The sequence below is a fragment of the Copadichromis virginalis genome, linkage group LG7 (genome assembly GCF_057382275.1).
Source record: "Copadichromis virginalis isolate Kocher_CV1m ecotype Utaka linkage group LG7, C_Virginalis_male_GT1.1, whole genome shotgun sequence".
Lineage (NCBI taxonomy): Eukaryota > Metazoa > Chordata > Actinopteri > Cichliformes > Cichlidae > Copadichromis > Copadichromis virginalis.
This window is the reverse complement of record NC_140624.1, coordinates 61,102,137-61,127,206: the sequence shown is the minus strand read 5'-3', so window position 1 is coordinate 61,127,206 and position 25,070 is coordinate 61,102,137. Positions and strand designations below refer to the sequence as shown.

The 25,070-nt window shown below is 40.2% G+C and overlaps 1 protein-coding gene across 2 annotated transcripts in view; it reads left to right on the top strand.

The window, feature by feature from the left end:
* The window catches only part of necab2 (N-terminal EF-hand calcium binding protein 2), a 153,956-nt gene extending 132,493 nt beyond the window's left edge, over positions 1–21,463 (top strand). For both annotated transcript variants that reach the window (XM_085464585.1, XM_085464584.1), the window contains 4 exons: positions 3,749–3,861; positions 10,639–10,716; positions 14,175–14,266; positions 16,246–21,463. In XM_085464585.1, the coding sequence (XP_085320711.1) occupies positions 3,749–3,861; positions 10,639–10,716; positions 14,175–14,266; positions 16,246–16,274 (312 nt within the window). In that variant the 3' untranslated portion in view covers positions 16,275–21,463. The remainder of the gene's footprint in view (positions 1–3,748; positions 3,862–10,638; positions 10,717–14,174; positions 14,267–16,245) is intronic.
* The last annotated feature ends 3,607 nt before the right edge of the window (positions 21,464–25,070 follow it).

Below are 25,070 nucleotides of genomic sequence, written 5' to 3'. Positions count from 1 at the left end.
CAAAACACGTACAAACTCCAAAACACATTTCTAGCATGAACTGAACTTCCAAAACAGAGCTACCTAGATCACCTAAATTACACAATTGAAAGCATGAAAGCATATGTGTATTGTTTGTGTATTTATACACAAGCATTAATATATAGTCAAATAATAAAAATTAAAAAAAGTTCATTTACCTGTTATTACCACACACCAAATCCGGTCGTTGGTACTTGCTGGCTTGTGTAGCCACTAGGTAACAAAAGCTCAACACTGCCCCTAGCATCCTGGAGCACTTCTGTTGTCGTTTGTACGTGCTTCGGAGTTTGTACGCACTTCAGAGTTTGTACGTGCTTCGTCTGTAGGGGCCACCGTAAATATACTTTTATTTACTCCACATACAGTGGGGCAAAAAAGTATTTAGTCAGCTACCGATTGTGCAAGTTCCCCCACCTAAAATGATGACAGAGGTCAGTAATTTGCACCAGAGGTACACTTCAACTGTGAGAGACAGAATGTGAAAAAAAAATCTATGAATTCACATGGTAGGATTTGTAAAGAATTTATTCGTAAATTAGGGTGGAAAATAAGTATTTGGTCACCTCAAACAAGGAAAATCTCTGGCTCTCACAGACCTGTAACGTCTTCTGTAAGAAGCTTTTCTGTCCCCCACTCGTTACCTGTACGGATGGCGCCTGTTTGAACTCATCATCTGTATAAAAGACACCTGTCCACAGCCTCAAACAGTCAGACTCCAAACTCCGCCATGGCCAAGACCAAAGAGCTTTCGAAGGACACCAGGAAAAGTATTGTAGACCTGCACCAGACTGGGAAGAGTGAATCTACAATAGGCAAGCAGCTTGGTGTGAAAAAATCAACTGTGGGAGCAATCATCAGAAAATGGAAGACATACAAGACCACTGATAATCTCCCTCGATCTGGGGCTCCACGCAAGATCTCATCCCGTGGGGTCAAAATGATCATGAAAAAGGTGAGCAAAGATCCCAGAACCACACGGGGGGACCTGGTGAATGACCTGCAGAGAGCTGGGACCAAAGTAACAAAGGTCACCATCAGTAACACACTACAACGGCAGGGAATCAAATCCCGCAGTGCCAGACGTGTTCCGCTGCTGAAGCCAGTGCATGTCCAGGCCCGTCTGAAGTTTGCCAGAGAGCACATGGATGATACAGCAGAGGATTGGAAGAATGTCATGTGGTCAGATGAAACCAAAGTAGAACTTTTTGGTATAAACTCAACTCGTCGTGTTTGGAGGAAGGAGAATACTGAGTTGCATCCCAAGAACACCATACCTACTGTGAAGCATGGGGGTGGAAACATCATGCTACGGGGCTGTTTTTCTGCCAAGGGGACAGGACGACTGATCCGTGTTAAGGACAGAATGAATGGGGTCATGTATCGTGAGATTTTGAGCCAAAACCTCCTTCCATCAGTGAGAACTTTGAAGATGAAACGAGGCTGGGTCTTCCAACATGACAATGATCCAAAACACACCGCCTGGGCAACAAAGGAGTGGCTCCGTAAGAAGCATTTGAAAGTCCTGGAGTGGCCTAGCCAGTCTCCAGACCTCAACCCCATAGAAAATCTGTGGCGGGAGTTGAAAGTCCGTGTTGCTTGGCGACAGCCCCAAAACATCACTGCTCTCGAGAAGATCTGCATGGAGGAATGGGCCAAAATACCAGCTACTGTGTGTGCAAACCTGGTAAAGACCTATAGTAAACGTTTGACCTCTGTTATTGCCAACAAAGGTTATGTTACAAAGTATTGAGTTGTATTTTTGTTATTGACCAAATACTTATTTTCCACCCTGATTTACGAATAAATTCTTTACAAATCCTACCATGTGGATTCATGGATTTTTTTTTCACATTCTGTCTCTCACAGTTGAAGTGTACCTCTGGTGCAAATTACTATTCACATTTCAACTTTTAACTATTTAAATTTTCAGCTTTTTCCTTTTACAAATTTAAAGTGAAACAACACAAAACACTGCAAACCACAACACAATTAAATATGAATTATAATATGAAAACAAAAAGAAGCTGCATATTCTCTGTCATATGGTCCTGCATGAATAAACTTTCTGAATCCTTTATCATCTGCAACTGAAAATAGTTGTGGATGATTACTATACCTTTTTAATGTGACGTTGTTGTCCCTGGCTCTTTCTCTGTCTTTCCCTCCCGCTCTGTTCCTGTGCTACTGAGTGTAACTACACCCCCCCCCCCCCCCCCCCTCCCCCTTCCCAGCGTAAAGCACAAGGCTCGCATGCTGAGTGAAGCGGAAAAAAAGTGCGAGAGAGGGTGAGAGAAAGAAGAAGAAAAAAAAAACACGGCCCGCGATAAGGAGCCGGCTCGCGTCGTTCACGTCAAAGACCCGGCTCTAAGAGCCATTTCGTTCGCGACCGACCCATCACTAGAATACGCAGTTCTACAGTATGGGGATATTTTAACAGAAAAGGAAGTGACTCAGTCGTTTGCCAGCTTTGTAAGGTGGAAATGGCCTATCATAAAAGCATGACAGCTATGCACCAGGACCTCAAACGCATCCAGGAGCAGCTTCTGCAACGGACAAACCGTCTATACAAGTCAAATAATGGGGAAATAATCAGTAATCGAATCAAATCAAAATATAATTGGATTGAAAAATTAATCGTTAGATTCATCGATGCATCGAAAAATCAATCGCTAGATTCATCGATTAAGAAAAGAATCGTTTTGCCCAGCCCTATTTGCAGGCTCTCTCAAGGTCCCACTGAGGCATTTCAATCAGGTTCAGTTCAGAACTTTGACTGGGCCATTGTAGCATCTTGATTATTTTCTTTTTCAGCCATTCTAGTGTAACGTTGCTGCTATGCTTGGTGTCATTGCCCTCTTCAACATTATGCACTCCACACTGTATATAAATGCCACTTGTTCTGCACATATTCAACTCTGTATATTTTATATATTTTATTATTATTATTTTTTGTTTTTTTTTTTTTTACTATTTAATTTGTAAAAATGTGTATACACACACACGCACACACACACACACACACACACACACACACACACACACACACACACACACACGTAGGAAAATATTTAGTATACACATCCAGAAATGCATACACTATTATATATTGTACATATATTTATTAGTTTCAGGTTGGCCATTCTTGTATTTTGCTCGTTTGTGTTGTTGTGTTTGCACATCTCTGTTGCTTGTGGGGCTCGCACATAAGAATTTCACTCGCATGTGCTGTGCCAGTGTGCCTGCACATGTGATGTGACAATAAAAGTGATTTGATTTGATTTGATTTGATCTTGCACGGCCCAGTTTTGGCCAAGCTTTAGTTGGCCGACAGACAGCCTCACATTTGACTCTAGGATTCTGTGGTATACAGGAGTTCATGGTCGACTCCGTGACTGCAATCTAAACCATCACCGATCCACCACCGTGCTAACAGTTGGCATGAAATGTTTGTACTGAGATGCTGTGTTTGTGTTTTGCCAAATTTGGCGCTGCTCTTTAGGCCACACCTCTCCACTTTAGTCTTGTCTGTCCAAAAAACATTGTTCCAGAAGTCTTGTGGTTTGTTCAGATGCAACTTTGTAAGCCTAAGCTGTGCTTTCATGTTCTTTTTAAAGAGACAGTACAAATATTAATACAGCTTCACTATAAAGAAACAGACAGACAACAAACAGAACAGTAAGCTGTTAAATTAAAACTGACACTGCCGTCTCTGTTGCTCTTCCTTCAGTCTTTGCTGCTGATTCGTCAGGAGATGGTGGTTTCCCAGAAGCAGCTTGGTGAGTTCTGTGAGGCTCTGAAGCAGTACCTGAAGAACGTCTCCGCTCAGAGAGACTGCTTTCAGTAAGTTTCACTCATATTTTTACAAGTGCTGTGCTGCGGAGAGGAGCACTGTAACGAGTATGATTTTAAATATTTAATGCGTTCCATTTTCAGTGTCAGGACCTCACTGTTTTTCACACTTAAGTGCTCCCTCAAATATTCTCTCCTTTGATCTTTGATTGTATCTCTGGTTCTGAATGTTCTAGGTCATAGGTGTCAAACTCTGGCCCGCGGGCCAAATTTGGCCCGCAGCCTAATAACATTTGGCCCGCGAAGCCATGCCAAATTACTATTAGAGCTGGCCTACTGGTATTATACAGCTAATATATATATTGTTTAGTATTAAGCTTTGCTTGTTCCATATTCAGTTTTTCAGCAAAACGTGTTTGAGTCCATAAGAAAAGATTCATTCTTATATCTGGAGGAAGATTTTTTTTTTCAATAAATATTAATGTTAGCCCACGACTTTGTTCCAGTTTTGAATTTTGGCCCACTGTGTATTTGAGTTTGACACCCCTGTTCTAGGTCATACACCAGAGGTTCAGCTCTCACAGAGTGCCTTTATGAAATCATTGCTTTGAACTCCCAGGTGTTCATAGTAATACTGTGCTGCACAGCTCATGTGTACTCAGTTTATAATATTGTACCTGTATAAAGTCTGATATACCCGTGCTGTAACTGATACAGACCTGCCGTCCATATCTCTTTGAACCTTGGGGTGCTGTGAAACGGACTGTAATATCCACTGCGATTTTTCCAATCCCGGCTTAATATACAGTATGCATAGTTTATAGCAGTGTTCTGCATATGTCCTTGGCAAAGCTTAAAGGTTCTGACTGTGGTGCATTACATTTTCTGCTACCAGTTACTGCAGTCTGCACTGAACGGGGCTGCAGCATGGATGAAGGAGGTGTTAATCTTAACAGCTAAATGTAGCAGAGAATCCTTATTGTTAGCAGCAATAATACTGGGAGTCATTCAAGACTAATATTATAATTAATTTCCCAACTTAAACTGAGAGAGTTGAGAGAGTGCAAAGCTGGTTGATAATCATCTTCTTTTTCTCAATAGGAGTGATCCCCTCACAGATATTCAACACTGCCATTTGCTCCATATATAAAGTCAATGATCATAGCAGCTTTAAGAGCTGCTCATCTGATTGTAGCGCAGGAGCAAGTGGAACTGATGAGCAGGATCGATAGGCAAGCAAACTAACAATTCCAAAGAATTGTTACTGGGAACCAGTTCTCTACTAGAACCATTCCTACATCTAACCGAAGTGCTGTTTATAACTGCAATTGTTTAATGTACTTCCAACTTATCACCAGATGTTTTGCACCAGGATCAGACATAAAAAAGATGTTAAATGCACCTCTAAAACCCAAACTGCTGTTTGATCAGGTTCCTGTCACATCTACATATCATACACCAGACTAATTCCAGACAAGTTCTTGAACTATAGGGAATGAATATCCCTCACAGTAATCATTAAACTAAAAAGATATGTCAATTTGACTAGGTAATATGCCTTCAAATAAGTCTGTTCACTCACTAATGTAGCTACAGACAAGGTTCTTTGGTATTTTAAGGGCTTTGACATTCATAATAAACAGCATTTTGAAGTTTGACTAGTGGTTTGGCAGTTTGATGCTGTTGGTTTTATTTTCTGCAGCCTGCCTTTGCCGACTGGGGAGGGTAACCCTGACCGAGTTTGAGCAAGAAAGAAAAAAATCTGCAAAACACACTAACAGACTGCTGAAGGTTTCTGTGCTGAAAAAAGATAAACATAGTAAAAAAAAAATGTGATGCATAATAGTCAAAGGAATTGTGTAAAAGCACCTGAAGATGGATATGTTAAATCTTGTCCTTGTGCCTTGTTGCTCTGAACATCGTAGCATTCTTTTGTTGTATTCTAAGAATTAGTTATGCTATTATCCCATCATGTCCTTCAAAGTCTGTAGGAGCTTTAACAACCTGACAGAACAAACCTTACTTAAGTCACACCTTCTCATGAAGGACAAGTCCTAATTGCAATCAATAAAAAGCACACATGGCTAAAAGGAAAAACAGGTGCAGCAGTAAGGTAGGTTTGTTGTCATTGCCAGAAATTATAATAAATGTGGGAGCAGCACAGTAATTGTAGGTATCTTAATATAAATAATGCAGCAAGGTTTTCAGATGGAAGCTTGCACATTATCTGTGCAAAGACTTCTGTCTTTTTCTGTCTCTGGTGTGCCACTGAATGCCTTTTTTCCTCCTTTGTCAGTTTTTAATTTCATCGTTGCCTAACTGTAATATATAAACTTTATTTAGTCTCTGCTGTCCTTGCTCATTATCATTTGATGTTTGGTTGTGATTAGAAGCACAAATTCTATTAAATCCTCCAGCAGAGCTCAGACAATTCAAGTTATTTCTTCTGACACCCTATAAAGATTTAACAGGCAGCAGCTCCTGTCCCTCAGTGCCCTCTACAGGTTTAGAGCAGACCTGCAGACACACACACACACATAACAGTAATGTCTTTTCACACTGCTGGTAGCCTGCATGTACAGCCGGCAATAAAAGCAGGTTAGGTTACAGAAAATATTGGAAGAAGGGAGATGGTATTGTGATTGTCTGAAAATTGTGCTTGAATGGGAAGAATATACAGAAGATTATTTATCAACTAAAAGTCAGTGGAACCATGGCCGTGGTTATTTTGAGGTAAAAAAGAAAACATACTACCACTAATCAGAGTCATATGGAGTGTTCTCTTAAAATAATCACCTTATGAACAACTTGTACACTCTGTCTCTGAAAAACAGATGGGTAAAGGCTTGGGCCCTACGCAGGGGTTATCAATAGAGATCAGAGTAACTGAGGCAGCTCAGATGGTGCAAAGACCATTGCTTAATGCCACTCCGATGGAAAGTGTCCAAGAAAAAAAAAAGAGGGGGAAAAAGTTGCTCAGTCTTTGGCACAAAATTCCAGATAAAGAACAAGAATCTTGGGAGCACCAGCTTTGATTAGATATGACTAAGATAAATGTGTTTGGCTGAAAGGAATCCCACATGCTGGGCATGAATCTGGCCTGGGCCACCACAGTGAAGGATGGAGCTGAGACTGTGATCATATAGTGGCTGCATGAGACAAAAAATAGATCATGTTTATAAGAGATTTCCTATTGCAAAAAATATGAACGGACCATATGACTGCCTTTAGAAGTTTAGCAAAAGAGGACTCTTCCAGGGTGATAATGACATAAAGCACATTGCTAAACAGTGTGTATATATACACCTTATTTTGTGTGTGTGTGTGTGTGTGTATATATATATATATATATATATATATATATATATATCAAGCTCCAGTCCTCGAGGGCTGGTGTCCTGCAACTTTTCCATGTGTCCCTGTTGCAATAAACCTGAATAATATTAGAACTTGACTGCATGCTGAGGTGGCAATTTAGCCATTTGATTTATGTTACAGCAGCTGAGTGAATGAACATGGTGCAATAAAAGTACTTTTAGAAGTACATTTTTTCCAAACACTTACATTTACCTGAGTAAGGTTAGGGGTTGCCACTTCAGCATGCTGTCAAGTTCTATACTCTTGCAAATGACCTACTAATTTTATTCAGGTGTGTTGCAACAGGGACACATGGACACTTGCAGGACACCGGCCCTCGAGTTTGAGACCCCTGAGGTAAAGCATCTGATAAAAGTAGTTTAAAGTCAGTCATGTATGATAACTACAAAAAAAGAGAAGTAATTTTGTCTGCTGACATCACCCAAAATACTATCTTATTTCTTTAAGTCATTGATGTAGCTCGGAATCAGAGTTATAATCCAACTACTTTGAGCATATAGATTCTACTGAGCAGTATACTGACTTCTGTATCTGTCACGGTCCTGAGTCTGATCGCTGTTTTTTGTTTTGATTAATACTAACTTGTGTTTGGTTTAATTCTGGTTATGCCTCTTGAGGTTTTCTAGTTCTTACGTTTTGGTTCCTGTTTTATTTTGATAGTCCTGCTCTGTGTTCCCCACCTCGTCTGCCCAATTAGTCCCAGCTGTTTCCCTGCTGTCTCCCATTCCCTGATTTATCCGATGTGTATTTTAGTCCTCTGTCGTCCCTGTTTTGTTGTCGAGCTGTCCCTCGTAGCTGTGTGGTTTTCCTGTGCTCCGTGTTCCCTTGTAACTCCTAGTTTCCTGTTCCCTAGTCTTAATTTCAGGTTTTCCAGTTTAGGTTTTATTTTGTCGTCTTCTAGTGTTTTAAAGCAAACTAAAGCTGCCTTTTTGAGTTCATCCCTGTGTGTACCGAGTCCTGCATTTGGTTCTTTCTCCTGCCTGCCACACAGCGAATCACAACAGCATCATCTTTTTAGTTTTTGCTAAGCTCTGAGCTCGCACTATGAAAATTGGAATCCTTGAAAGGTAAAATTAAAATCATGCCGGTCCTGAGACTAACCCCGAGCAGGCATACGTGCAAGTGTAATTTCACGCAGAAACTGCACCGCACAGAGTGATCTGCTCAAACACGTCAACAGCTGCTTGATTTCAGAGCCAGAAAATTACCAAGAGGCACAAGTGCATATAATGGACCAAAGAAAATTGCTGGCATTAACAGCACCGAGTCTTTGAGTCGTTTTCTGCTTTTGTTTCTAAACCTAATTCCATTTGGGACGTTATATTGTTGGTCAAATGGGCAAATGTTAGGCATATAAAAACACATTAACATGTCGACATGTCCATAACATGTTCCACTTTTACCATTGAAGCCTTTAAATGCGGCGCTTGCTGTGAAAACTGAGTTACGCTGTTAGCCAAGTGTGACAAAGTTCCCATGGGCACATTCACCCTCCTTTGGAATACATACGGAGGAGCCCGAGTTCATTACAGCAAAGTGTACCATCCAAAATGTCTCCATAACATCCCACATAATAACCTCTGTGCATTGATGATCACACTCTGATAGATCTTATTTGCTATTCTTGGTGTTAAGTGCAGTGACATCAATAAAGTCCGAGATGCGATTTTCTGAAATATAAACTGTTATCTCAGTCTGCGACTGGGGAGAGTGCCCGCCCTATGGAAGACATCCTGCATCGTCCCGGTCCCCAAAAAGAACCGGCCCAATGAGCTGAATGACTTCCGACCGGTGGCACTGACGTCACATCTTATGAAGACTCTAGAGCGGCTCTTCCTCAACCTCCTCCGACCACAGGTACAACATGCCCAGGACCCACTACAGTTTGCATACAAGGCGGGTGTCGGAGTGGAGGATGCCATCCTGTACCTCCTACACAGAGCCCACTCACACCTGGATGGGGGAAAAGGCACGGTCAGGATCCTGTTTCTTGACTTTTCCAGTGCCTTTAATACCATCCGGCCCTGTATGCTTCAAGAAAAACTGAACAGGATGGAGGTGGACCCCTGCCTGGTGGCCTGGATCTCCGACTACCTCACCGACAGACCACAGTACGTCAGGCTGAAGGACATCACGTCTGACACAGTGGTCAGCAGCACAGGAGCACCACAGGGAACTGTGCTGTCCCCTCTTCTCTTCACCCTGTACACCTCTGACTTCTGCTACAACTCTGAATTATGCCACATTCAGAAGTTTGCAGACGACACAGCCATCATGGGGTGTATCTGGGATGATCAGGAAGAGGAGTACAGAAGTCTGGTGAGGAACTTTGTCGCATGGAGTCACACAAACCACCTGCAACTCAACACCTCAAAGACTAAGGAACTGGTTGTGGACTTCGGGAGGTCTAGAGCAGGTCCACTGCCGGTTCAGATAGAGGGGGAGGAGGTGGAGGTGGTCAACAAGTACAAGTACCTCGGGCTGTGGGTGGACAATAAACTGGACTGGTCATGCAACACAGAGCACCTGTATAAAAAAGCCCAAAGCCGACTGTACTTCCTCAGGAGGCTGAGGTCTTTTAACATCTGCAGGAAGCTCCTGAGGATGTTTTACCAGTCGGTGGTTGCTGGAGTACTTTTCTATGCTGTGGTGTGCTGGGGGAGCAGCACAGCAAAGAAGGACTCATCCAGGCTGGAGAAACTGATCAGGAGGGCTAGCTCTGTGGTCGGCATGAAGCTGGACACTCTGGTGACAGTGGCAGAGAAAAGGACATTAAAGAAACTGATGGACATTATGGACAATGCCAGGCATCCTCTGCACACGGCCATAAACAACCAGAAGAGTCTGTTCAGTGACAGGTTGCTTCTCCCAAAGACAAGAACTAACAGACTTAAAAACTCCTTTGTCCCACACGCCATCAGACTGTTTAACTCCTCTCTGGAGGGGAGAGGGAGGGGAAACAGGAGGACAAAGGAGGGAACAACTAAGCTGTAGTGCCTCTTCACCTCACTGTGCAATACCTTTTGTGCAATACTTTTGTAAATAGTCAACAGTGCAATAGACTCAATACTTGAAATGTGCAATTCACTTGTATTTTTATTTTTATTCCTATTTATTCTATTTATCCCCTTCGTATATTTTATTTATATTGTCTCTGTATTTATATATATGTGTGTGTGTGTATAACTCTGTAACTTCTGTCGGTGCTGTGCTTTTTTGGAAATCGAATTTCCCAGAGGAACCCACCCGAGGGATTAATAAAGTTCTATCTTATCTTATCTTATCTTATCTTATCTCGTGTCTGCTTTGTCTCCTTTACAAATGTATCCTTAATGTGCACTGCTTCACCGTTCTCTATCATGAATCCAACGTCTCTCACCCGTCACTTTCCATATCACCTTCTGTCCACTTTCATCCTCTCATTCCCATTTTCCTCTGCCTCTGCTCCAGTGTGACTGCAGTGCGTCTGCCAGATGGTTTATCCTTTGTCGTCTATGAGTTCTGGGATGGCGAGGAGGAGTGGAAGAGGTGAGTTTTAATCGTTTTTGGCTCCAATTTTATTCTTAATCCTGAGCTCTATCCGTCACATGTGCCAGTATTAAGAACTTTTCATTTTCCGAACCCAGGCTCCAACCATTGATCCAAAGCAACTGACAGAATGAAGCATCTGTAAACACGGAGAACAGCCTCAAAGTGATTAATTCCCCGTGCTGATCCACTTTTTATTATTATTAACCTTTATTTAACCAGGAAAAGTCCCATTGAGATTAAAAACCTCTTTTGCAAGGGAGTCCTGGCCAAAAGGCGACAACACGTTGAAATTACAAAGTTACATACATATTATAAATAACAATTACATTTTAAAAACATTTTTCTCTGGCTCTCTCAATCTGGACTTAAAAGCATTTAATGAAATAAGATCTGCTATCTTCCAGTCTTTTTGCATCATGTTCCATGTGAAAGGGGCAGCATAAGTAAAAGCCCTCTTTCCCAGTTCAGTTCTGGCAAATGGAACATTGAGCAATAAAAGATCGCTTGAACGCAGGCTGTAAGAAACAGTACTTCTCCGTGTGAGCAGATCGCAAATGTAGGTGGGCATTTGTCCAAGCAGGGCCTTATAAATAAAGATGCACCAGTGAGCAAACCTCCTGGAGGACAACGAAGGCCATCCCACTCGAGCGTACAGATCACAACAATGGGTCAAGGCCCTACAGTTTGTAATAAACCGTAAGGAGGCATGATAAACTGAGTCAATCTTATGAAGACACTGGGCGGAAGCATTCATGTACAGCAGATCACCATAATCTAAAACAGATAAAAATGTAGCATTTACAAGACGCTTTTTTGTCTCAAAAGAAAAGCAAAATTTGTTTCGAAAGAAAAATCCCAATTTTAGTTTGAGTTTTTTCACAAGATTGTCTATGTGAGGTTTAAAGGTCAGAGAATCATCAATTAAAAAGCCAAGATATTTATACGTATGCACCACTTCTATGAGGTTTCCCTCAAGAGTGGACACCAAGGGGACAGTTTGAGGAAATCTCTTCATGTTTGAAAACAACATTAGCTTTGTCTTTTCAGCATTGAGAACCAATTTCAGCTCCAGAAGTGTGTGCTGAACCACGTCAAAAGCTTTCTGCAACGATTCTATTGCCTTTTCAAAGTTTGAGCCAAAGGAATAAATAACTGTGTCATCAGCATAAAAATGCATACTAGCATTGGACACATTTTGTCCCAAATCATTTATATACATGATGAACAGCAGAGGTCCTAAAATTGAACCCTGTGGCACCCCAGTGTGAATATTCAAAAGTTCTGAGCACAGATTTTCACATTTAATGCATTGAGTCCTGTCACTCAAATAATTAGTAAACCAGGAGACAACATGTCTAGACAGCCCCAAAGAAAGAAGCCTATGCTTTAAAATGGCATGATCCACAGTGTCGAAAGCTTTTGACAGGTCAATAAAGAGAGAAGCACAGTGCTGTTTTTTATCAAGAGCAACAAGTATGTCATTTATCACTTTTGTGGCAGCCGTGACAGCACTATGCTGTTTTCTGAACCCAGATTGTAGTTTTGAAAGAACTTCATTAGAGTACAAGAACTCTTTTAATTGCTCACTGACGAGAGACTCAAGGACTTTTGCCAAAACACACAAGTTTGATATTGGCCTGTAATTAGTCAAAATGGCCGGGTCGCCTCCTTTTAATATTGGCGTAACAAAAGCAGACTTCCAAACAAGTGGAATTTCTTTATTTTGGATTGAAAGATTAAAAAGGATCGTAAGAGGTTGTGCAATGTAATCAGCTGCTATTTTCAGAAAATAGGGCTCTATTAAGTCTGGCCCTGGGGGTTTCCTGTGATCTAAGGCTTTAAGAGCTTTATGCACTTCCTGGACAGAAAAAGGAGAAAAATCAAAAAGCTCCCCAATATATGTTTGGGGTTCTGTGCAGGGAATCATGGGGGCTGCTCCAACAGAGTTAAATAAAAAACCAGTAGCTACAAAGTGCTTGTTAAAGCTGTTTAAGACCTCAGTTCTGTCATAAACTGGGACAGAATCTTTTAAAATGAATTTTGGAAGAGCCTGTGATATTTTATTTATAGATAAGGACTTAATTACTTTTCAAAATTTCTGAGGGTTATTGAGGTTTTCTGTAGTAACAGATAAATAATATTCTGACTTAGCTTTCTTGATAAGTGTCGTGCATTTGTTTCTTAATTTCCTGAAGTCTAACCAGTCAGTCAGGGAATCGTTTTTCCTAGCTTTTGCCCATGCCACGTTACGCTGATGGATGGACTCTGATAATTCCGATGAAAACCAAGGGTTCTCCCGTCCCTTGACCCTAAATTTTTTGGCAGGTGCATGCTTATTTAAAATCTTCATAAAAATTTCTTTAAAATAAGCCCAAGCCAGATGGATGTCTGGTATCAGACTCAAGTTTTCCCAATTTACCATAGACAAGTCATAATGAAACGCTTGCTCATTAAATATTTTAAAATTTCTTTTACAGATGATACGCGGTTTACATTTAGGGATTTTAGTGTTCCTACTGGTAGCAACTACACAATGATCACTTAAATCATTACAAAACACGCCTAGAGACAGAAACTTATGAGGGACATTTGTTAGAATTAGGTCAATCAAAGTAGATTTGTCAGGACTCTTTATATTTGGCCTTGTAGGTAGGTTGACCAACTGGCTAAGATTAACAGAGTCACAGAAGGATTTAAATTCATCAGAAGCTATATTCAGCCAGTCCCAGTTCAAGTCTCCGGCCAATAGAAGTTCGTTATATTTTAATTTGGACAGAAGATGCTTTAGAGATAATAAAGTTTCCTTTACAGCAGACGGAGGCCTATAGCACCCAACAACTGTTATAGAAAGAGACTTTACTATTTTAATATCCAAAGCCAAGAATTCCATTTGTTTAGGAATAGATACAGATAAAACTTTTAATGCTTTCCACTTTGAAAGCATTAAAAGTCATTACTGAGCGCAGACATTCATATTGTTTAGGATATTGCCTTTGAGTCAGCACTCTTGGTCCCCTGAAAGTGTTTTGGAGCTGAGCACGGCGTTCCTTCTTATCCCTGTTCTAATTGATTGGTGATCACCCAATAAAAGGAGCTCTCACTTTTCTTCTATTACTGCCGTGAGCCTGTTTGAAAAAAATCCTCCAACATTTAATTAACATTGTCCAGAGTTGCTGAATCACTCAAGTTGCTTCAGGTCATTGTGATTTAGTAATGGTTCTGGGCACAAGGAGAGGCTGCTGATGTAGTTGCCTGCTGATCCAAGTTTCTGCTCCACTGCTCACAGCATCTCCCCACCATTAATATTTCAAATCTTACAGTAAAGGCTAAGGGCCGTGCAAAGTGATTAGAGTCCATGTGTGCTTTTGAGAGGCTGTATGCAAAGTCAAGACAGATGTGTGCATACAGAAATGCTGTGTGTCATTTAGTGTGTGCATGCTCTCCTCTGATTCCAGGCACCTCCAGTCGGCTCCCAACAAAGCCTTTCAGCATGTGAAGGTGGATACACTGTGCCAGCCGGAGGCTGTGTCCTCTGTAGCCGTGCCAGGTCAGTGGTAAAACAGTACAACTAGAGAATAAAACAAAAGCAGTGTGACGCTGCAGCTGAAATGTCCTCCAAACCATTTGTGGATTGGGACCAATGACCAGAACGATATCTGGATTTGAAATACTTTGTGATATTTTCTCGAGAACACAAAGAAGACAAGACAAAGTTTCCTTTTTCTCTGATTTTTACACATTTGAAGTAAAATTGCCAAGTTTTTCCTCTTTTGCAGTGATAAATAATCCTTTCAGATACTTACAAGCCTGCTTGTACAATATTACAGTTACATGTAAGAAAGGTCAATCTTTGTTGCCTGTAATGTTTGTTTGTCAATTTATTTCGATCATGTAAACAATAAACAGGTACATTTAGCAAAGAAAATAAGAGAGAAAAAAATACTACACAAAATAAAGTTAATACATTTCAATATTGCTTCTGTTCTGATTCAGTTACATGTCGAAAGGGAGTGGGAAGAAGTACACGCCTATTTAATCCCACCCCTTCGCCATAAGTTATCAGTTAATATTTAGTCAGCTTCCTTACTGATATAATCTGTAATAGAAATAACAAACAGATTTCTGATATATACACTATATAATATCACATCATGAAATGTTTCATGAAATTACACATTTTCCCTTTCTTTATAGTTCAAGAAGATCTTTATAACTCTTTTTGAATTGTTTTATGTTTGGACATTGCTTCAATTCCATATTCAAACTGTTCCACAGTTTCACTCCATGCACAGAAACACAAAAGCTTTTTCTTGTAGTATGTACCTTCCCTATTTTGAAGTTACAAAAACCTATGCAAACTGTGAACTCAGTATATGGACTGTGCGCAGTCTGATGTGCCAGCCGACATTGGGCACACAGAAATATGCAGTTTTAGGAACCCCACATTCTTCCACTTGGTCTCAAAATAATTCTGCAGCATGATAATGACTCCAAACATAAAGGCAGAGACATTAAAGTACTACAGCAGATGGTATGGCCCCCACTGAGCTCTGACCTCAACAGTATAAAGTCAGTTTACATAAAGAGACAGAAAAAAAAGTTCAGGAACAACCTTCCTACCACAGAGAACGGAGGATGACTTAAAGACAAACAGTGGGAACATCAAAATATTTTTTGGTATCATTACAAGATTAATAAATAAATCTAAATCTGCCATTATGATTATTGATGAATCCTCATTTTGTCTTGTATGTCTAGAACATCAGAGAAATATACTGATTTAAGTTCACAGAAGGTCATGTCATAGTCGGAGGTTATGTCTAAATACAGTTTAATATAATTCATATACAGAATGTTATTTCTGCATGGTTGTTAGTTGTGGTGCATTAAAAAAAAATACACTACCAATTTTCATCGAACTAGTTACTCCTTTAAATTTTCATGAACATTTACATCAGATTCTTTCTGATCAACTTGGATCCAAAATCTGTTTCTTGGGGTTCCTGAGCAGTTGCTGACTTACCCTAGTAGTAGAATTATCAGTAGTGCAGGTGATACTGAGATAACACAATATGTGCTAATATTACTATAAAGGTGTGATGCAATAGTACACAGTTGCAGAGCAAGTGTTCTATATAATGCTGAGAAAGTGATTAGTTTGTTCAACAACCCTGGATGTGTTATGTAAAATTTATAGGCATTATCTACAGAAACCTGGCTTTGGAATCTGCTTCATCCAAAACAACTGATGCTGGCAGGCATCCCTGCGCCGAGTCGCAGACTGTCAGTGACCCAGCTGATACTTGGCTGACTGCCTGTTTTATTGTCTAGTAATCACTTTTTTGTCCATTTCTCTTCTTGGCGCTCTTCTTTCCCCCACGCCTGTTCTGCTTTCTTCTCATTTCCATTCAATCCATTTTTTTTGCTCACTCTCCACATTGTTTTTTCACTCTGAGGCACGCTTTCTTTAAAAACTCCTTCCTTTCGAACCTTTTTCTCACTCGTCATCCCTCTTTCTATTTGCAGCCGTCTGGTGCAGCGTGAACAGGGACTGAGCATGAAGATATTCGACTACACGCCAAGACTCCTGACACTCCTCACTTCTTTAACTCCTTCCCCTCCAGCCCTAAAACCTTTTTTTCTCCTCTGTTTCACCCACCCCAATCCCCACAACCCCCAAACTCCCTCAACTCTTTTTGTAAGTACATGTTTACATAGTGCAAATGAATGGTGTCAACTGCGGTGAAAATTGAACGAACAGTGCATTTTACAACGTGAGATTACTAAAACATGTTTGCATCTCATCATGGTAGTTTGCTGGATTTCAAGATTGTGGATTACTTCATGTACATGTTTCTAATAGCTTTGAGCCACTGTAAGGTGGAGATTGTCATGTAGCAAGGACCCCGAAGGTTGAGTTTTCCATGTAGCAGCTTTTCAGTAGTCAGTTTGGGAATGCAGCTGATCACCACAGATAGCTCATCTGTGTAGCTGTCACTTTATAGTAGCTGCTTATTATATCTGTGAATATATCGCAGACTTTTGTTTATTTATTTATTTCATAACTGACCAAATTACCCTCGCATCAGCCATGACATTAAAATGAAGACTCGAAATACCTAGTTGACAGATTAGTTTGCGTTCTCAGGAAAACGGAGAAGTCTTTAGCTAGCTGTCCTCTCTTATGGATGTTATTTACCCAAAGCCATTTAAATATGACATTTAGCCTAGAACTTTATCTGGGAAAGTGAACACTGGCTCTGAATAAACAAGTGATTTTAATGAGAGAAGAACCACTGAAGGGTAGAATAATGCGGTCATTTTACTGTACAGTTCCAGCTGTTCACCAGTTCATGAATAGGAAAGAAACAGATGTGCTATTATAGAGCAGTGGTTCCAGTAGTAACTTTAAATCCTCACATAACAATCAGTAGATGACCCCATAAGGCCACCTTTTAAGGTTAATAATCTTATAATGACCAAGTATATTTTATCTCCTCCATAATTTTCCGATTTTGTTGCCTTCGTTTGTTCTGTTCACTCTCTTAATCTCTTTTACATTCACTCTGTATACAATGGCTGTTCTGAGGGTAATGTCTCTGATGGTTTACTGGCTGTTACACGGTACTGTTTCTTTAAAGCACAACTAATCCCTGTGAAGAATGATGTCGTTTTAACCTGGCACCAGTAGAAGAAGGCCAGCTGATGTCAGTTCTTCTCAAGGATTTGCATGTGTAGATGCTAACACAAATTCCCGCTGGTGTTTTTCGGTGTAGTTTTATTTTAACTAAACACATTTAAGGGATAGTTTCTGACGCGACACGCCCGCTACCTTGAGAAAGCGACTGCTTAGAGAGACAGGCAGCACCTCAGTGTTCTCCATGCAGATAAACACGGTTTGATTTTTGCCTTCTGTTCATGCATTCCTTGTCTGAATTGGTGATGGGTTGCTTATATTAGCTGTGTAAGTCTAGTGGAGATTGTACATATGAAAATGTTGTTCTGTTATGATTATATTTGCCTTTACTGACATCTTTTAGTGCTATGGTACAAATCTTATCCTCAGTGAAAGTGGCAGTAGCTTCACAGGTGCTGCAGCTTCTCTAACCTGTTTGTTTGAATCCAAATAGCTACCATCCGAAACAGATATATGAAGAACACTGAATATAAAGCCTTAAACATCACCACATGGTTGAGCAGGTAAAGGATTTTAAAAGGCAACTTCTTTTTGATGGATTTTAAATTCCCTGTAAGCAGAGAATTCCCCACTTTCGGTGTAGACATCAGATTGTGTTTCATTAATATATGACATTATTACCACGATGACAGGTCTATTCAGCTATTGAACATCACTGAAAGAATAGCCTTGAATTTGAAATAAACCTTCACAACACTTAGCATACTGTAGCAGTTAGATGAACCACCTCGGCATTAATATCTCGAACACGTGATCACATGTATTGCCACTACTGAACCCACCTTTAAGTGCAAAAAAGTCAATGAACAGGAGGATATTATGGAAAGTTACAGCTCTTGCAAATTCCAGGACATCAGGGTGAAATGGAGGACGGACATATTCGACCTTTACATTAAAACCCAGATGAGCTTATTATTCGGACGTGACATCAACGATATTGTTCGGTAAAGTCTGAAAACCGGCTGAGTTCAGTCTTCACTGCACATCAGCCCACACACACTGTCAAACAATCAGATTAAAAAAAGCACAATGTAAAAATGAGTGAATATTGTGACTTAAGCATAGTAGAGTATATTAGAGGTCAATGAGTATGATGAGAGTATGTAGAGATATATTACTGTCTAACTGGGTAAAGACTTGTTAATGAATCACTGCTCCGTTACAGCATTATTCTTTCAAAGGTGCCATCTTGCCATCCACCTCACTGTTGAGTCTATTCTCTCTTCACCTGTGAAGACAGCGAGTCTGTCATCTGCTGGCACTGTGGTGGCAGTGAGCGGGGATCCAGCTACACTGACACTAATGTTGATTGTTACCTACTTTTAGAACTCTGGGCTGCGCTCAGCGGGGCATGACTGTGTGACACGTGGAAGTGTTGAACATTATTACATATATGGTAACAGAAATATGTATAACAATAGGCTTGTAGAACAGGCATGCAAAAGCAGTATTGCATTATCTGTGAAAATGTATTTACCAACCTGTGAGTGTCTCTTTTAAAGGTACCCTGTGGAAGTTTGGACCACTAACAGCATTAAAGAGCAGAGATTTCACAAATATAGCAATGAATGTGTTAAACAGTGTATGATTTGGGCTATAAAGAGATCTGCTTTGTTTTATAAGGAAGAAAGCAGCGTAAGAGGGACTATTGCTGTGCCACTTATCATCTAACTTGTTGTTTTGAAATGGTCCAACTAAAATGAAATTTGCAGGGTTTAAGAATAAATCTAGGTGCTAATCTGGACCTGATAAAGTTTCAAAACCAAGTCTTTCAGAGGAATTCAGCAATGCAGTGACTTCTGCAATTATCTGACTTCTGAAATTAAAGTATCAAAACCTTAAGTAACTAAGTAGAGACTAAGTTGCAAAATACAAAAAGTACATTGATCATGAGATGTGTCTGTCGGTTCTCCGTCATGCAAGTTAAGGTAGCCTTGAAAGCTTGAAAAGAAGACCACTTAAACACTTAAAGTACCTTGAGGTGGTCAGGTTTGACTTGATCTGTTAATACAGCCTGTATAGTGTATGCAGTTACTACATTAACCCCACAAGGTGAAAGGTTACCCAATAACCACCTGCTTAATATTAAAACCACAATACTTTGACAAGAAAACTTCACAGGGTACATTTAACCTCTCACTTGTTGGAACAAAAACCCCAACATATACATATATATCTCAAACTCCAATCCTATTTGCGTTCAAGAAGGAGCTACTGTATTCTCAATACAAACAAAGCCATATTGCATGGATTAGTGTTTACATATAAGTGATTTACTATACTGATAGCCATAGATTTACAGTACTCAAGCCTGGCTGAGTGCAACCCACATGTTCTAATTAAGGGATCTCCCTTTGTGTACATTGTGCCCAGCTTGGCTGGGTTGTGTATATGAGATCGATAGTAAGTGAATGGTCAGAAACACCAGTACTGTTTCCTGTTGATACATTCCTGAATGTCCCTCAGACTGTGCAACCTGTTCTTTTTCTATCCTCCTACTTCTCAGTGCAACCCGTGCTTCGTCATACAATGAAAGAGTTATGCCACTGAAATGTACTGAAGCATGGCTGAGCAGAACGTTTCCTGGTAACATTGTGAAAAGACGGCAGAGGACCTACAACATGTTGAGATCAGGCCTTCTGTAGGCGTGGATTAGTTTATGTAATTGTTGTGATACTGGTAAACAGGAAACATGTCACCTGGTTTACCTCAAGAAACCTAACATAGACACCATAAACGTGACACCATAGACTATACATAAAAGATGGTCATAGCCACCATGATGTCACCAATCGGTTCTTGCCTGTGGCTCTATGATGCCAGCCAGACTCCTTTCCTTCCTCCTGCAAGTGCATGATGGGATGCAGGCCTGATTCACAGAATCGCTCAATTCAGTTAGTTCACCTTAAACACAATAGCTAGCCAGTGCCAGTCTTTTCACCCAAGGCAAACACTCAAAAAACTAAAGTCATGAGAGAATGGCATTAACCACAATGTTGGTCTTCGGTTTTTAAGATGGGTTCTTAAAAATGATATCCTGAAGGTCATCAACAAGTTTTAGGCATATGCAGTGCAGCATTTGTCTCCACCCTGCTCTGCAGATACATCAGACAGAATGTATTTCACGAACCTGGAGCTCCTCTATCTAGATCCTTTGTAAAACCAACTCAACCTGGCCCTAAAGGCACAGAGTAGGAAATACAATCTGCATGGGTGATCATGACCTACCCTACCATCACAAGTATTGCAAACCAAAGAAGCACTTTAAGCTCTACACAAATGACCTCCTTAGCCATTGCAATATATACCCCAACTACTCTGAACCACTAGCAACCTTTGCTATGGTGACTGAACAAACACCTTAAAAAGAACTTCCCAAGAACACCAGAGTGCAGCTGGCATGAACCCAATATTTGGCTTCCCTTGCAAGGTAGAACCAAGTCTCATTATCTGAGATTTCTATATAAAGACTGCTCCCTTTGCCGTCACTCAAGACATGCAGGCTACATCCATCTTTTATTTAGAGTCTATCCAAGAGAACAAGCCAATCAGTAATTTGCCAAACTGACCGACATCATGGCCATAACTCTTCCTTTCTATGGCTGTGTTCTTTTCTATTCTTCAACTGAGTGCATGTCAACTGAATGTCCAGTAACTTCTTTGCTGTAGTATTAGGCAATGCTACTCAATGGGTTTTGTGCATTTCTTACCTTCTTTGTTTTCTAGTATTCCTATGAAAGAGACAGAGACTTAAATCTATTATATAAAATATATGACTAGAAAAATGGCATTCAAGAATGAACATAACTTTTATGGCAATGTTTAATTAAATATTAATTCTTAATGTATGTTTCAGTAAAAAAAAAAAAAAAAGCTTTCTCTTCTTAAGTGTAGAGACTTATTGCAGGGATGCAAGTATTATATTTGGTCTTTAAAGAATATCTTGTTGAAATTCTAGATGATGTAGAGTGATGCAATTCAATAAAACTATAAAACTGAAAACTGTGCTGTATGGCTTTGATATTAAATGCTGCTGGTTATTGGGAATTGTGCTTTTTCTTTTCCTTCCTGTGTAAATGTTGTGGCAGATGTGTGATTTGAACTTTGAGCCATAATATGGTAATGTTCAGTCTGCATGCACACTACAAAAAATAAATTATTATGGGTTTATCTGGTGTGAAACCTATAATGTGGTAAATGTTTCCCTAGCATGTGCTCCAGAATAGCTTTACTCAGAAATACGTTGGACACAAAAACTTAACACTGGTGTTATACATCAATCATACAGAACAAGCATAGCACTACATTAGCTAATCAGCAAAAATGTCCATCAATGTCTACGTACAACTCTCAACTCAGTGCAAAGTAGTATTTAGACACCATTTAATCACAAGTCATTATCTCTCTTTTTTCCCACAGTGTGCGTTTTGTACTGTCTTCCTCCCATTACCGCCCCCCCAGTCACGGCCGCCCCTCCCTGATCCTGATCCTGCCGAAAGGTTTCTTCCTGTTAAAAGGGAATTTTTCCTTCCCACTGTTGCCAAGTGCTTGCTTAAAGGGGGTCGTCTGATTTTTTGGGGGTTTAAAGCACCTTGATGTACTGCTGTTGTGATTTGGCACTATATAAATAAAATTAAATTGAACTGAATCCCAACAGGACACCAGACGCAAAACCTTGTAGAGCTATTCAGCAGTGCTGTTGAGCAAGTTAATTATAAAGTTAAATATTCATGAGGTAAGCCATTAAATTAGTAAAATAAAACTGCAGACCAGTAGATCACTGGGGGGAAAACTGAGCATGCTTCTACCAGTTGGTGAGTGGCTGCAGGAGATGGTTTACTCTTCCTTGCTCACAGTTTTGGATGCTGAACCCATAATATCCTTGTGATTGCTTTGGATAGGTTATTGCTTTTATATTGTGCGTAACCCCCAATGATTCAAAGTGCAGGCTGCTATTCAAACAGAAAATAAATAAGTAAAATAAGTTTACAATTTGCTTTATTCAGTTGTCTTTTTCTTTTGTCCAGTAAAATTAATGTCATGAAATGGCTGTGTGCAGGCAGGAATAGGACCCAGACGCAAACAGGACTTTAACTCAAAATACAGCTTTATTCGCTGAATGGGGGAAAAGGTGATACAAAACTAAACTGGGAAATTCATAACTAATCATACGGAGAGGCACACAAGGAAACACAGCCAAGAGGGAGGATGCGACAAAGGACTGAGGGAGACGCATAAACACACAGAAAGATAACAAGGGACGTGAGAGCACACAAAGAGCGCAGCTAGCACGAATAATCACAACTAGAAAGGCCAGGACCAAACACAACATGACCTACACCAGAGGTTCCCAAAGTGTGGGGCCCACCCCCTAGGGGGGGGGGGGCGCGGTATGAAGATAAAAAAGAAGAAGAAGAACTCTTGGCCACTGCTAGCTTAATGGACAGGTTTCTGATGGAGCGCCCACGCAAACGCAAAGCAGGAGATGAAGCATCGGCAAATATGTTTCCAAACCAACTTCCTTCCAAAGACTAGAAAATATGGTGAAGCATATCTTCCCTTTGGCTTCACCTGCACAAGTGCAAAGGTAGGTCTCCCCTGCAGAATTGGTTTTCCCTGTGTCGGGAGCAGCGCTGGGCTCTTCAAATCACGGAGAAACAGTATCCGACATTCTTGATTTTTAGTTCACAAACACTTCTTGTAATAACTAACTACTCCTGACATTTTGGAGATGTTAGCTCTTTATACAGCAAAGTTACAGCGGGATACAAATAATATCAGGCTGATCCTGCCACAATTTGTTCCCTTGGTTCAAATCGCGGACAAACGGTATCCCACAGTTGTTTGTTTTTTAACCCATTTTGAAAAATGTATTGACAGCAATGTTGAATATTATTACACAGGGAAAAAACAACTACACATAAAATAATCACACCGTGACGCCTCTGCCTTTCTAAATGGAGGGACAGTAACTGCGTGTGTATGTGTAAGCGTGTAAAAACTGCAGATAGAGACAAAATACTGTTAATCTTACTATCTTCCATTCTGCAATCTCATGTAAACAATAACATGGTGCACAGCGTGACGTGGAAAAAGGCACATGCCTTTGACATTGCATGACGAACTCTGTATTCCTCGTCCACACGTAAACGCAAAAAAAGGAGTTTTAAAAAATCTCAGTTTTTGGTGATTCGAAACATCGTTTACATGTAGACGAAAGGTCCAAACGCATAGAAACAGCTGCGTTTTCAAAAATACCCGTGTAGGTATGGACGTAGCATAACAGAGTTAGTAGTTACTTGTAATATTACTTGTAATTTATTGCAGTTTACTTGTATTTGCTTAATTGTTTACTAAATGTTTGAGGTGTGAAATAAAATGCAATGGAGTTTGAAAACAAAATATTTTTCTTGTAAAACAAAGGGGGGCCTAGCAAAAAACGTTTGGGAACCACTGACCCTACTTACACTGACGGGAGACTATCAAAGTAAAACAGGAAGTGCACAGAGACGCAGACTGGAGAGGGAGAGAGACAGAGGGAGCACGAGGGAGAGCACAGACGTGTCGGGCTGGGGAAACGTGGAATAAAACATGAGGGGAAACAAGAACTCACAGATACGCAGGGGGTAAAGACACGAGGGGAAACAAGAACTCACAGATACGCAGGGGGTAAAGACACGAGGGGAAACAAGAACTCACAGATACGCAGGGGGTAAAGACACGAGGGGAAATAACAGACTGATCAAAAATGCATGAAAATTCAAAACACTGGTAATTAATACAAATGTCAAAATGTAGGGGTTTTTTTGTAAGACATTAAAAAAATGACCTATTTACACACAAAAACCAAATATTCACGTACAGAAACATAAAATTATCCTCTCTCCTGAATTCATGTTGCAACCTCAAGCTACTGTTGTGGCAGTCTTTTATGGCTCCACCAAAGGCCTACCCACATATCAGCAGTAACAGGCAAGCAGGAAATGATGAAAAAGATTTATCATTTTAAAAAAAAAGGTAATGTCTCATTAACACATCCCATTTGTATGGAAGCCCGTTTCCGCCACTAAAAAAAAAAAAAAGCTAGTATCCATAACTCGAAATTTCGAGTTATTTTCTCGAAATTTCGAGTTACTTTTCTCAAAATTTCGAGTTAGCTCTGCCAATCAAAAATATACGTGAATGAGGTCGCTTTCTTGTTACCCGGAAGCATATGGCGCAGGACCGCGCACTCAAAAACGGATCCCAACAAATTAAAGTATGTTTGCTGATAGTAACACCATGTGATTCAGCTAATAACACAGGGATTTCATCATTTGTGAAGCCAGGCTGAAAACACTCAGCAATCTGTGCATTCACGACTGGATGTAATACCAGTAGCTTAGCTGTAGCATTTGTAGCTGAGGGCTTCAGCTTCCGGGTAACATGGAAATGACGTCATTCACGTAGATTACTGATTGGCAGCGCTAACTCGAAATTTCGAGTTGCTTTTCTCAAAATTTTGAGTTAATATGTCGAAATTTCGAGATAATAACTCGAAATTTCGAGAGAAAAACTCAAAATTTCGAGATAATAACTCGAAATTTCGAGAAAATAACTCGAAATTTTGAGTTATGGATCCTTTTTTTTTTTTTTTTAGTGGCGGAAACGGGCT